The sequence below is a fragment of the Tupaia chinensis genome, unplaced genomic scaffold (assembly GCF_000334495.1).
Source record: "Tupaia chinensis unplaced genomic scaffold, TupChi_1.0 Scaffold147433_1, whole genome shotgun sequence".
NCBI lineage: Eukaryota > Metazoa > Chordata > Mammalia > Scandentia > Tupaiidae > Tupaia > Tupaia belangeri.
Window position 1 is genome coordinate 1896444 of NW_006207284.1, and position 12915 is coordinate 1909358.

The 12915-nt window shown below is 35.4% G+C and overlaps 1 protein-coding gene across 2 annotated transcripts in view; it reads left to right on the forward strand.

Moving 5' to 3' along the window:
• Positions 1 to 12915, forward strand: part of RAB3GAP1 (RAB3 GTPase activating protein catalytic subunit 1) — a 105139-nt gene that overhangs the window by 60065 nt on the left and 32159 nt on the right. For both annotated transcript variants that reach the window (XM_006169717.3, XM_014584660.1), the window contains exons 8-11: positions 1352 to 1451; positions 5388 to 5469; positions 6586 to 6654; positions 8570 to 8643. In XM_006169717.3, coding sequence (XP_006169779.1) covers positions 1352 to 1451; positions 5388 to 5469; positions 6586 to 6654; positions 8570 to 8643 — 325 coding nt within the window. The remainder of the gene's footprint in view (positions 1 to 1351; positions 1452 to 5387; positions 5470 to 6585; positions 6655 to 8569; positions 8644 to 12915) is intronic.

Genomic DNA, 12915 nt, shown 5'->3' on the forward strand with positions numbered 1-12915 from the left:
AGAAAGAAAGAAAGAAAGAAAGAAAAGGAAAAAAAGAAAGAGAAAAGAAAAGAAAAGAAAAAGAAAAAAGGTTCTAGGCCATTTGCACCTTATTGTCAGTAAAATGCTCATATGATACCCTGACATGAGTAAAAAGTTGATACACTCACCAGCCAAAAGCTTACTTTGTCTAGAACACGGCAGACCAAATTGAATTAGCTTTTTTGGGGGTAGTAGCCACCTTACACTGTGATTTTAGATTGAGTTTGTATTCAGTTAAAGCTATTAGTGGCATTTGTAGATGTTGCTACTGAGCTAAATGTCACTTATTTGTTTGCTGGTCAGCAACACCTGGAAACTGGTTAGATATACAAAATAGCACTGAATCTGCATTTTCACAAGTTTCCTAAGTGATTCCTACCAAACTTGTGTCCTATTCCATACTATGAAGGTAAGGTGAGATGGTAGGATGGATGTTTGGATGATATTAATTTTTATTACTTTTAGTAAATTTCAAGATATCTTTTTGTATTTTTTTGTCTTCATCTAAAATTCTGGTAAAAGGAATATCAAAACTGGCTGTAATTTGAGTTTATTTTCATTTAAAAAAAAGCAAAGACATCATCTCCCAAACACAGTTTTTATGATAGTTTTACTTTATGTAAAAAGTGAATTACCTTTTTTCTTCACATGCAGAATGTCTGAAATGAAGTACTACTTTTATAAATAAAATTATAAAAGATATTTTGAAAAAGCATTTTTCTTAGCAGAATTTAATATCTCTTTTCCAAGTAGTGGTTTAAGCAGCTTTATTTTAAGATAATTTGCTCCCTGGCATTGTTTGTGAAATGTTTTTAGCTACACAGCCTTTGTCATCAAATGGAAACACTTGTGGAAGCAGCATGCAGAAATCATGGAAGTTCCCTGTAGGCATGGCCACATAGACATATAGACAGTAATTATTTGGAGAGTTTACTTTTCCATTTGAGTTTACTTCTCCATTTCCAAAGTAGAATTTGAAACCATATCTAACATTTTGCCAATACTTTTCCTTAAGTGTAAGATCTTTCCTTGTAATTGTCCCTGATCACCTCCTGAGCTATGGGGCTCTGAGAATTTTCATTGATGAAAATGATTTCCTAAATCCTGCATCTTTGGCTCTAACAACTTCAGTGACTTATTTTTCCTTTGTAATGGTAAAAATATTATACCTTTTTAATGGTGAAAATATATTTGCTAACATTATAATCTGAATTCCAGATTTCATAAAGATGGTATTTTATTCATTCTATGTTTGAAATGCTGATATTGAACTTAATAGACAAAGGGTATGAGTAATTTACATGGTGTTGTCTTTGCATGTATTTTCTAGGGATGTCCTTTAACTCCATTGCCTCCAGTCAGTATTGCTATTCGATTTACCTATGTCCTTCAGGATTGGCAGCAGTATTTTTGGCCTCAGCAACCTCCAGGTGAGATCATTTAGAACTATATTGGACTTACTGAATATAAATGGAAAGAAAAATAGGGGCCAGCAGGTGGTGTGGTGGTTAAAGCACAGGACTCCCACATGGCTGACCACATTCAAGTTCCAGACCCAGCAGCTTGAAAACCATGCCAGGTGTGTGTGTGCCCAAAATCCTGAGAGGAGAATGGAGGAGAAAGGATTGTGGTGTGGCCATCTCTAGGGGGGTGATTTTTCATCCCACCTCTCTCTCTCTCTCTCCCCCTGGTGAACACACGTGCCCTATGATAAAAACCTTAAGTATGTATATATATACATACATATATATATATTTAAATATTAAAATTATTTAATAGCATTTCAAGTGTTTATATTAGAAAATATTTGCTTCATTTTAAATGAAATATTACTGATTTTATTGCCTTTATCTTTTTTTATTTAAAATCTCTGTAGTTTAAATATTAAAATTATTTAATAGCATTTTAAGTGTTTATATTAGAAAATATTTGCTTCATTTTAAATGAAATATTACTGATTTTATTGCCTTTATCTTTTTTTATTTAAAATCTCTGTAGTTTCTTTAAACTGTAGTTTCTCTATGTTATTCTATATTTGACAATCTGTCTTTGAAAGCTAAAATTATTTATAAGGCATCCCATGCTGTGAAACTCTGTGTGCTTTAAATTACTATGTAGTGAATGATTAAAATGTCTGTTTTTAGAACATAATAAAAGAAACCACCCTCAGAAGCTAAGAACAGACAAGCAGAAAACCTTATAGAAAGAAGAATTTGAAGAAAGCTAATAAGGAAAGCAGAGAAGGAAAATGCATATGTATATATACACACGGAGAAAAAAAGGATATTTAACTTGCACTTAAAAGTATTGAAAGATCAACTTGCCTGCTTAGCTGTTGATAACTGATTCATTCAACAATTAATTATTAGCCTTTTGGCTGACATCAAGTATAATTATTAGTATAAGCCAGGCTGTAACAAGAACAGAAATATGAACAATTACGTAAGTTCTAGAAAAGCTTAGCCTAACGGATATATATCCTAATTAGGTGAGGTTCGGTTTCTGGGTGTTTCTTTCACATATGAGCAATTGTATTCAAGTATGTCTCATAAGGAATTTAGTACAAACTAATAATTACAAGGATTTTGTTAGCTGAAAACATTTTTTAGTACACTTTCCCTAGAGAGAAATAAAATAATACCTTTATAGTTTATTTTTGTTCTAGGTTGTTGGTTGTTTATAGGATTAAGAATAATAACTAGGTCAGCAGGTGGTGTGGTAGTTAAGGTGCCGGACTCCCACATGACCAACTGCAGTTTGAGTCCCAGACCTGGTAGCTTGCTTTCTCACTTTCCCTTTCTCTATCTCTGTCTCTCTCTGATGAGTGCATGTGTCCATAAATAACATTTAAATAAATAATTTTAATAATAATAATAATTAGAAGGCATGGGATGATTTCAGAATCAATGTGGTACATCCTTACCTTTTGTATACTACTGTATCTTATATACCACTCAATAACTGAAAATGCTGATGTACAGTAAAAGAACCTCTCTAAACTACAGCAAAAAGAAATAAAAGCTAAGCTTTGAATTTATATTAGGAGGGGAGCTGGCAGATGGTGTGATGCTTAAGATGCTGGACTCCCACATGGCCGACCACGGTTCAAGTCCAGACTTGGCAGCTTATTTTCTTGCTTTCCCTCTCTGATACTGGACTCCCATGTGGCTGACTATAGTTTGAGTCCTGGGCCTGGTGGCTTGGTTCCTCACTGTCCTCCCCCACCTCTCTCTCTCTCTCTCTGTATGTCTCTTGTCAAGTTAAAAATAATAATAAATAAAATTAAATAGTTCTTAAAAGAATTTATATTAGAAGAAAGATTTAAATATTTATGTTGGTGATTTTAATTCTTAGATAACAGTACATATTGAACAGTTTGTTTTCTATTTATAGTAAGTTTTAATTCCTACCCTCCATTTTTTTATTTCCAAAGCCACTCTATTACTAAGCAATTTTAAAGATTTCTTAAGGTTGTATGGTCTGCTGATGATCTAAGTCCAAGAGACAGAATGTTGGCATTGTAATTTTAATTGCCAGTAAGGTCTTTGCTAATGTTCTATTGCCAAGTATTTAAATGGTGATAAAAATATAAACTTTTCCTGTTCGTTCCATTGTAGCTCAGATATATTCTTAACATATTCTCTTATAAAGAAAAGAGACTGTGAATAAATAAATAAAATAATTATTAAAAAAAAAAAGGGACCAGAGTGGGCGTAGTGGCTAAGGCACTGGACAGGCCCACATGGCTGACTACAGTTCGAGTCCTGTGTCTCTCTCTGGTCAAATTAAAAAAAATATGAATAAATAAATAAGATAATTCTTAAAAAACAAAAAGAAAAGGGGACCAGCTGTTAGCGTAATGGCTATGTCACTGGACTTCCATGTAGTCGACTGCAGTTCGAGTCCCGGACCTGGTGGCTTAAACTCATGCTGGGCGCATGTGCATGCGTGCCCAAGATCCCAAGAGGAGAATGGAGGAGAAGGGATTGCAGCATGGCCATCCCCCCTGAGGGGTGATTTCTCACTTTCCGTCTCTCTGTCTCTCTCTGTCTTTCTGGTGAGCGCACGCACCCTATAGCAAAAACCTCTCCCCCCCCCAAAAAAAAGAGACTGAACAAGTAATATGGGACAAACACTGTGCTGGGCATTTTATATCCTATTTTATATAATTGTCATTTACCTATGAGATGAGTATTATTTTTTCTCAAGATGTAACTTCCTTAGAAAATGTTCCTTAAAAGATCATAAGAAATTAGTCCAAGGTCACATGTCATCAAATGATAAAGTTCATATTCAAACACTAGTCAAACTCCAAATCCCATGTTGGTTCTCAAGTTTTAACTGTGTTGAGACCAGCAGATGGCGTAATGGTTACGTCAGTGGACTCCCAGGGAGTCAACAGCAGTTCCAGTCCTGGACCCAGTGGCTTAAAACTCACGCCAAGTGCATGTGTGTGCATGCCCAAAATCCCGAGAGGAGAATGGAGATGGGATTGTGGCATGGCCATTCCCCTGGGGGAGGGGATGATTTCTCACTTCTGTCTCTCTGTCTCTCTCTATCTTTCCGGCGAGTGCATATGCCCTATAGCATAAACCTCTCCAATTAATAAATAAATAAATAAATAAAAGTATTGCCTTTTACTATCAACAAAAATATTTTATTAGTGATGATAAATTTGCAATTCAGAAATTATTGACAGTAAAACTGATGAATACAGGTTTGTGATTAAATTGTTTTAATTGCCAGAGGTTGCCTGCACTTGTCAAAAAGAAATAGAGAGGGAAGGGAAGGAGACAGAAAGCACTTTCCAATGAGATGTGGTCATATCATAATCCCTTCTCCATTTCTCCATTGTATCTGGATTTGGGGCATTCACACGCATACACCTGGTGTGTTTTTCAAGCTTCCAGGGCCTGGATTCAGACTGCAGTTGACCATGTGGGATCCAGCTTCTTTTAACTACTAGACTACATGGCCAGCCTGGTTATTAAATTTTCTAATGCTTGCATAATCCTTTTTAGATTATATTAATCACATTCTTAGAAAAGGTAGGAAAAAATCAAAGAAATAATCTCTCTAGTAATATTTATGGAGTATTTCAAAAGGGTAAAGTATGAATGCATGCATGGCTTGAATCTAACACTGAATAATAGAGATGATTGCTTTCTTTTACTATAACATTCTGAGGTGAAGTCTCTAATACTTGACTATAGATGCTATACCTTACTCTAACTTGCTTCATTGCTATATTTGTTTTCTTATAGGTACTGTTAAAACTATAATCTTCCAAATGGCTTAACCTCACTAGATTAGATTCTTATTTCTATTTGTTTGCCAATTAATGAAAGAATATTTCTTTCATTTAGATATAGATGCCCTCGTAGGAGGAGAAGTTGGAGGCCTGGAGTTTGGCAAGTTACCATTTGGTGCCTGTGAAGATCCTATTAGGTGAGAATTTCAACCCATCATTTGAATTTAGGGATTATTTTATTTTTCAAATTAATATTGATCCTGATTTACTGTGCTTTATGATACTGTAGGCTTTTGGAATAAATGTAGAAATGGAAATAGAACTGTGGCCTACCAGCCAAATCTGGTCACTATGCTGGTTTTATATGTTCAGTGAGCTCATAATGGTTTTTACATTTTTAAGTGTACAAGTCAGTGTTTTTATGTTTTGTTTTGTTTTTTTAAGTGTAGAGTTGTGTAACTATATTACTAATTCCAGTACATTTTCATTATCTCAAAAAGAAGCTCTACCTGTAGCCACCATTCTCCCTGATCTTTTTAGTCCCTCCAGCTCTAAGCAAATAATAATCTACTTACCATTTCTATGGATTTTGCCTATCCTGGACATTTCATATAAATGAAGTACAATACATGACCTTTTGTGTCTGACTTCTTTTCATAGCATAGTGTTTTTGAAGTTCATCCATGTTGTTGTAACCTGAATCAGTACTTCACTGCCTTTAATGATTGTAAATATGCCATTGTATCAATATACCCCATTTTGTTTATCCATTCAAATATCAGTTGATGGATACTTGGGTCATTTATAGTTTTTGGCTATTATGTATAACTTTTTTCATGTTTGTAAAACATTAATATGGATGTGCTACCTTTTTTGCTACCTTTTTTTTTTTTGGAGAGATTTTCGCTATAGGGCGCGTGCGCTCGCCAGACAGACAGAGACATAGAGACAGAAAGCGAGAAATCACCCCCCAGGGGGGATGGCCACACCGCAATCCCTTCTCCTCCATTCTCCTCTCGGGATCTTGGGCATGCATGCACACGCGCCTGGCGTGAGTTTTAAGCCACCGGGGCTGGGACGTGAACCGCGGTCGACTACATGGGAATCCAGCGACATAGCCATTATGCTAACTGCTGGTTCCCTTGCTACCTTTTTTTAAACCTATTGTTTCTAGGGTTTTTTTAATTGTACATAACGCTATTTGTACTATGATTTTCTTATGGAGAATATGTGTCTCAAAATACAATTGCTAAGTCAAGGGATATCTATATAGTATTAAAAGTTCTGAATAGATTTTGTTTTGTTTATTTTAGTGAACTCCATTTAGCAACTACATGGCCTCATCTGACTGAAGGAATCATTGTGGATAATGATGTTTATTCGTAAGTATGTTAAAAGTAGTACATTGAGATGAAAAATACTTCAGTAGAATTAATTAACTGCCAAGTGGTTAGCAACTTTCATTTTTGTTTATATCAGTTTCTGCTAAGATGGGTTGGTTTTCTATTTTTAAAGATCACTTTTTACAGTGGTTAATATAAGAATTGTGTTTTAGGCTGCTGGTTTGGGAAGTATGATCCTTTCATTCAGAGATAATAAACAGTTTAAATCTTAGCATTTTTTAACAGAAAATATTTTTAAGCAGTTTGGGATTCAGTGCATAATTGCTTTAACTTTTATTAGCTGGTACAAAGCATTTCATAAAGTGCTTTGGAGTGGCATTGCTCATTAGGATTTGTGGTAATAATATTTGGTAATTAAATGTTGGGAATAATAAAACATCCATGCCTTATGGTCCTGTGCAGTGGAACTGACTTGTAAACTATAGCAAACTTTAGCCATAAGAATGTAGAGAAGGAGGAATGCAATTTTAGCACCTTTTCATGCTTTGTGCAGAGCAGTAAGAAATGGGACACTTATTCTTTTTATAATTAAAGTAAATGTATTGTGTTTGCTGATGACAGATGTAACATGAGTTTTCTTAATCAGGTGATTTAGGTGTAGAAAAGAATGTAATCCCATAATTTAAAAAGTAGCCAGCTTGTCACTGTGGGCACGTTGGGATGCTGAGGCAAGAAGAGCATTTGAGGCCAGCCTGGTTAATCTAGAATGATGTGTCTTTTTTTTTTTTTTTTTTTTTAGGCAGCCAGTTAACATTTTGGTGTATATATTTTTAGAGTTTAAATTTACATATTAATTTTCTTTATTCATGCATTACATAATTTTGCATGTTTTAATGCCAATAAGTACATATTTTTGTTATCTTTTTTTGATTGCTACATAATATTTCCTTAAGTACAAATACATCTGATTGAGAAAATAGGGCTTTTGATTTTATGCAAGTTTTTAGTCTCTGTTTTTTATTTAATGGTGATTTGAAAAACTTTGTTCAAGATGATTATGCATATTTGATTCTTATTCTTTTTTACTATTTTTAAAATGTTCTCTTATCGCTTTGTTTGTTTGTTTTTTTCCCTTTAGGTTTTTGCCATAGGACATGTGTGCTTTTGGGAAAGAGACAGTGAGAGGGAAAGTAAGAAATCACCACACAATGGGGATGGCCTTGCTATAATATCTTGTCCTCCATTCTCTTGGGATTTGGGGCATACAAGAACACGTGCCTGGTGTGATTCTCAAGCCAACTCTGGGACTCAAAACCACTGTCGGCCATGTGGGAATCCAGTGCCTTAATCACCACGCCACCTGCTGGCCCCACTCACTGAGTTCTTAATGTACATTTATCATTCTGAATTATTTTTATATGTGATTTTAAAAATAATTTTGTTTTAAGTTTTATGTTTCTTTTTTTTTTTCTTTCTTTTTTTGGTCTAAAACTTTGATTTCTTAAGATTTTATATTTTTAGAGTCAGCCCCATTGCCTAGTGATTAAGTGAGCCAGAGCCCATGTGGCCAACTGCAGTTTGAATCTCAGCCCTGGTGGCTTGAAAAGAATGCTGAATGCATGTGCGTGGATGTCCAAAATCCTAATAGGATGGAGAAATAGAGGGATTGTTTGGTGGCCATGTTCCATTGGCAGGTGCTTACTCCCTCTGCCTCTGTCTCTCTCTGGCAAGTGTATGTGCCCTCTGGCAATTAAAAAAATGTTAATTTAATTCTACAAAAGATTTTATATTTATAAGACTTATTCAAATGGCCCTATGTATCTCGATAACAATAAGTTTAATGGGGGCAAAATGATTGCTCGTCCTTCTGTAGATTTTCATTTGCATTTTGATACGTTTATTAATCTTGAAGATTATCATAATTAAGGTCTTAGTTTATTATTTTGCATTTTAGTGATTTGGATCCTATTCAAGCTCCCCATTGGTCTGTTAGAGTTCGAAAAGCTGATAATCCACAGTGTTTGCTAGGTAAGATACATTATAGTCTTTTTTTGAACTATCACTAATTTGCCTACCTTCCATATCAGGAACACTGAATGCATTCTTTGTACTTCATTTCACCTATCCAAAGAAAAAAAATTTTAACATTTATAACCTCTATGACATTAACATTATGCAGAAATGATCTTTGCCAATTGCAGTGAATTCTTTTTGGACACTTGCTGTCTTTCAGTTTTAAAAGCCTGCACCTTAGTATTCTCTATTACTTCTCATTATTCCAGTTTTAGTCTTTAGATTCTTTTATGTTACTCTCTTTACTTCCTTCTGTGGCTTAGTCTACATCTTCTGTCCCGGTTGGTAGAGCCCTTTTTGCCTTTTGTCCTTGTGGACCTGTGATATATGGTGGGAAGAGCACTCATTCTGACAGTCTGCATTAGAGCCCCGTAGAGTTGTATTACATCTGCAAACCTGTTTTCTGATATGGGAAGAGAGGTATAAGTAACTTTACACACTTCACGGTATTATTCGAAGAATCAAATTAAATAACATAAATGGAAGTGCTTTGAAAAACATTAATTCCTATGCAAATACTGCTATTGTATTTTCTCCCTGGAATTGTCTTTCTCTTCTCCTTTTAAAAATTTTTTAAAAAGGGGCCAGCAGGTGGTGTGTTGGTTAATGCGCTGGACTCAGTTTGAGTCCTGGACCTGGCAACTTACTTTCTCACTTTCTTTCTCTCTCATACTCTCTCTGGTCAAATTAAAATAATACTAATACTATATAAATAAAATTAAATAATTCTTTTAAAAATTAAAAAAAATTTCCCCCCTTTTTCATAATAGACCATAAGCATGTGTGTGAGAGAGAGAGGGAAAGCACCCAAGCAGGAAGCAGGGTCTAGTCAGGCCACAGTCCTTCTTCCCCCAATATTCCATCCCTTTAGAATCTTTGGCATGCTCACACACACCTGGTGTATTAACTCCGAGGGGAGGGATTTGAACCCCAGTTGGCCATGTAGGATCCAGCTTCTTCTGCACAGCACTTAACCAACTGCTGCACTAAGGGTCCTGACCCTTTCTCTTTTTTTATAGGTGCATCTCTTCCATGAAGACTTGCGAACTCATCTCTTCAATGTGCCTTTCCATCTTTCCCCCCTTAATGTTTAGTACATATGAAAATATTTTCCCATTTATTCCATTCATCTATGCCACCTTTGCTCCTTGTCACCTATTAATATGTAGCTGATGGAGTCACTGAGTGCCTATTGTTGATAAGAGATTATTTTCTTGGGCTTTTTTTTTTATCATTTATGCTTTTCTTTAGATGTTTACTTGCAATTACCATTTGTGCTATAATACTGGAGACAAAGATAGATAAAGTAAAATTCTTGCCATTGGCAAATTTATCTGGGCTTTAGGAAAACAGTATAGTGTTTTAGAAGGGCTGGCAGGTGGTGTGGTAGAGCCCTTTTTGCCTTTTGTCCTTGTGGACCTGTGATATATGGTGGGAAGAGCACTCATTTTGACAGTCTGCATTAGAGCCCCGTAGAGTTGTATTACATCTGCAAACCTGTTTTCTGATATGGGAAGAGAGGTATAAGTAACTTTACACACTTCACGGTATTATTCGAAGAATCAAATTAAATAACATAAATGGAAGTGCTTTGAAAAACATTAATTCCTATGCAAATACTGCTATTGTATTTTCTCCCTGGAATTGTCTTTCTCTTCTCCTTTTAAAAATTTTTTAAAAAGGGGCCAGCAGGTGGTGTGTTGGTTAATGCGCTGGACTCAGTTTGAGTCCTGGACCTGGCAACTTACTTTCTCACTTTCTTTCTCTCTCATACTCTCTCTGGTCAAATTAAAATAATACTAATACTATATAAATAAAATTAAATAATTCTTTTAAAAATTAAAAAAAATTTCCCCCCTTTTTCATAATAGACCATAAGCATGTGTGTGAGAGAGAGAGGGAAAGCACCCAAGCAGGAAGCAGGGTCTAGTCAGGCCACAGTCCTTCTTCCCCCAATATTCCATCCCTTTAGAATCTTTGGCATGCTCACACACACCTGGTGTATTAACTCCGAGGGGAGGGATTTGAACCCCAGTTGGCCATGTAGGATCCAGCTTCTTCTGCACAGCACTTAACCAACTGCTGCACTAAGGGTCCTGACCCTTTCTCTTTTTTTATAGGTGCATCTCTTCCATGAAGACTTGCGAACTCATCTCTTCAATGTGCCTTTCCATCTTTCCCCCCTTAATGTTTAGTACATATGAAAATATTTTCCCATTTATTCCATTCATCTATGCCACCTTTGCTCCTTGTCACCTATTAATATGTAGCTGATGGAGTCACTGAGTGCCTATTGTTGATAAGAGATTATTTTCTTGGGCTTTTTTTTTTATCATTTATGCTTTTCTTTAGATGTTTACTTGCAATTACCATTTGTGCTATAATACTGGAGACAAAGATAGATAAAGTAAAATTCTTGCCATTGGCAAATTTATCTGGGCTTTAGGAAAACAGTATAGTGTTTTAGAAGGGCTGGCAGGTGGTGTGGTGATTGAGGTTCTGGACTCCCAGGTGGCTGACCATGGTCCAAGTCCTGGTCATGGTGGCTTGCTTTCTCACTTTCCCTCTCTCTGTCTGTCTCCAGTCAAATTTAAAATAATAATGACAATAAATAGAGTTAAATAATTCTCAAAAATAAAGAGTTTTAGAGTTGGACAGACATTGGTTCAAATCCTAGATCCACCAGTTTGAACAATTTTCTTAAGCTTCAGCATTCTTATTAGTAAAATAGAGGAATACACTTTGTAGGCATTTTAGGAGAATCAAATGAGATTATGGGACTAGTCCTGTAGCACTGTGGTTAAGAGAGCCGGGATTCCACATGGATGACCTTGGTTTAAATCCTGACCCTAGTGACTTTAAAACCACACTAGGTGCCTGTGTGTGCAAGCTCAAAATACCAACAGGATGGAGAGATGGAAGAGATGAGATTATGGTTTGACCATACCCTGTTGGGGGATGCTTTCTTTCTTTTCCTGTGTCTTTTTCTTTCTGGTGAACACATGTGCTCTCTAGCAATTGAAAGAGAGAGGGACCAGCAGATGGCATAATGGTTGCGTCTCTGGACTCCCATGTAGTTGACCGTGGTTTGAGTCCCAGATCCAGTGGCTTAAAATTCATGTTGAATGTATGTGTATGTGTGCCCCAAGATCCTGAGAGGAGAATGGAGAGAAGGGATTGTGGTGTGGCCATCACCCCAGGGGGTGATTTCTCTCTTTCTGTCTGTCTCTGTCTCTCCAGTGAGCTCATGCACCTTATAACAAAAATTGTTTTTCTAAAAAGAAGCGGGAAGAAAATGAGATTATCTTTATGAATATTTCACATTTTAACACAGCACCTGTCTTACAGTAAATACACAATAAATAGTTTGTGTTGTTTAATCATGAAATTACTATTCTATTTCATTTATTATTTTTTATTCAGTTTATTTAAAGCATTTCCTAATATCTTATTATTCCTCATCCATTGACATGTGAGATAATTGCACCGGACCTTAGAATTGGTCTCACTTCTTTGGCTAGTTTTTATGACTGGACTACAGGATTTTCTTACGTTTCTAAGCTCAGAAAATGTTCTAGAACTAATTGATGAATTCTAAACTTATATATACTCAATATGTTATATTTTAGTACCTATGGTTCTTGTTAGGCTTTAATTTCTTTGTACAAATGTACCTCATTACAGCTCTTTGGAAGATAGGTAAGGGCTTTGAAAAGTTCATGGAAAAATAATGTATTATGAAAAAACTTTACATAGATTTCAATTATTTTTGCACCAAAATAAACCTGTACTTTAATTCTATTTTTCTGCAAACTTTGTGAAGTCCCCTAGTATCACATCCCTTCCCCCCCTAGTAGTAATGACAGAAAGTATACCATCTGTAGCAGAAGCTGAGATACTTCTTCCTACATCCTTTTTCCTTCCTTAATCCTCAAAAAACTTATCTTATATATATTTATTTATATACACATATATACACTCGCACATATATGTGTATATATAGTGATATTCTTGTTACTTACACAACTTAATGATAATAGATACTATTTTTCTCATTGAGACATATAGTAAATGATTAAGATTATTACATACAATTTTTTCTCATTCTATTATAGAAGAAATTCTAAGGAAAAACTTTTAATATTGTGAGACATGGAGAGAAGGCAAGAAAGAATAAGACTACCTTTGAAATACAATTAATTTTTGTCCTTTTAGGGGAACAACTGA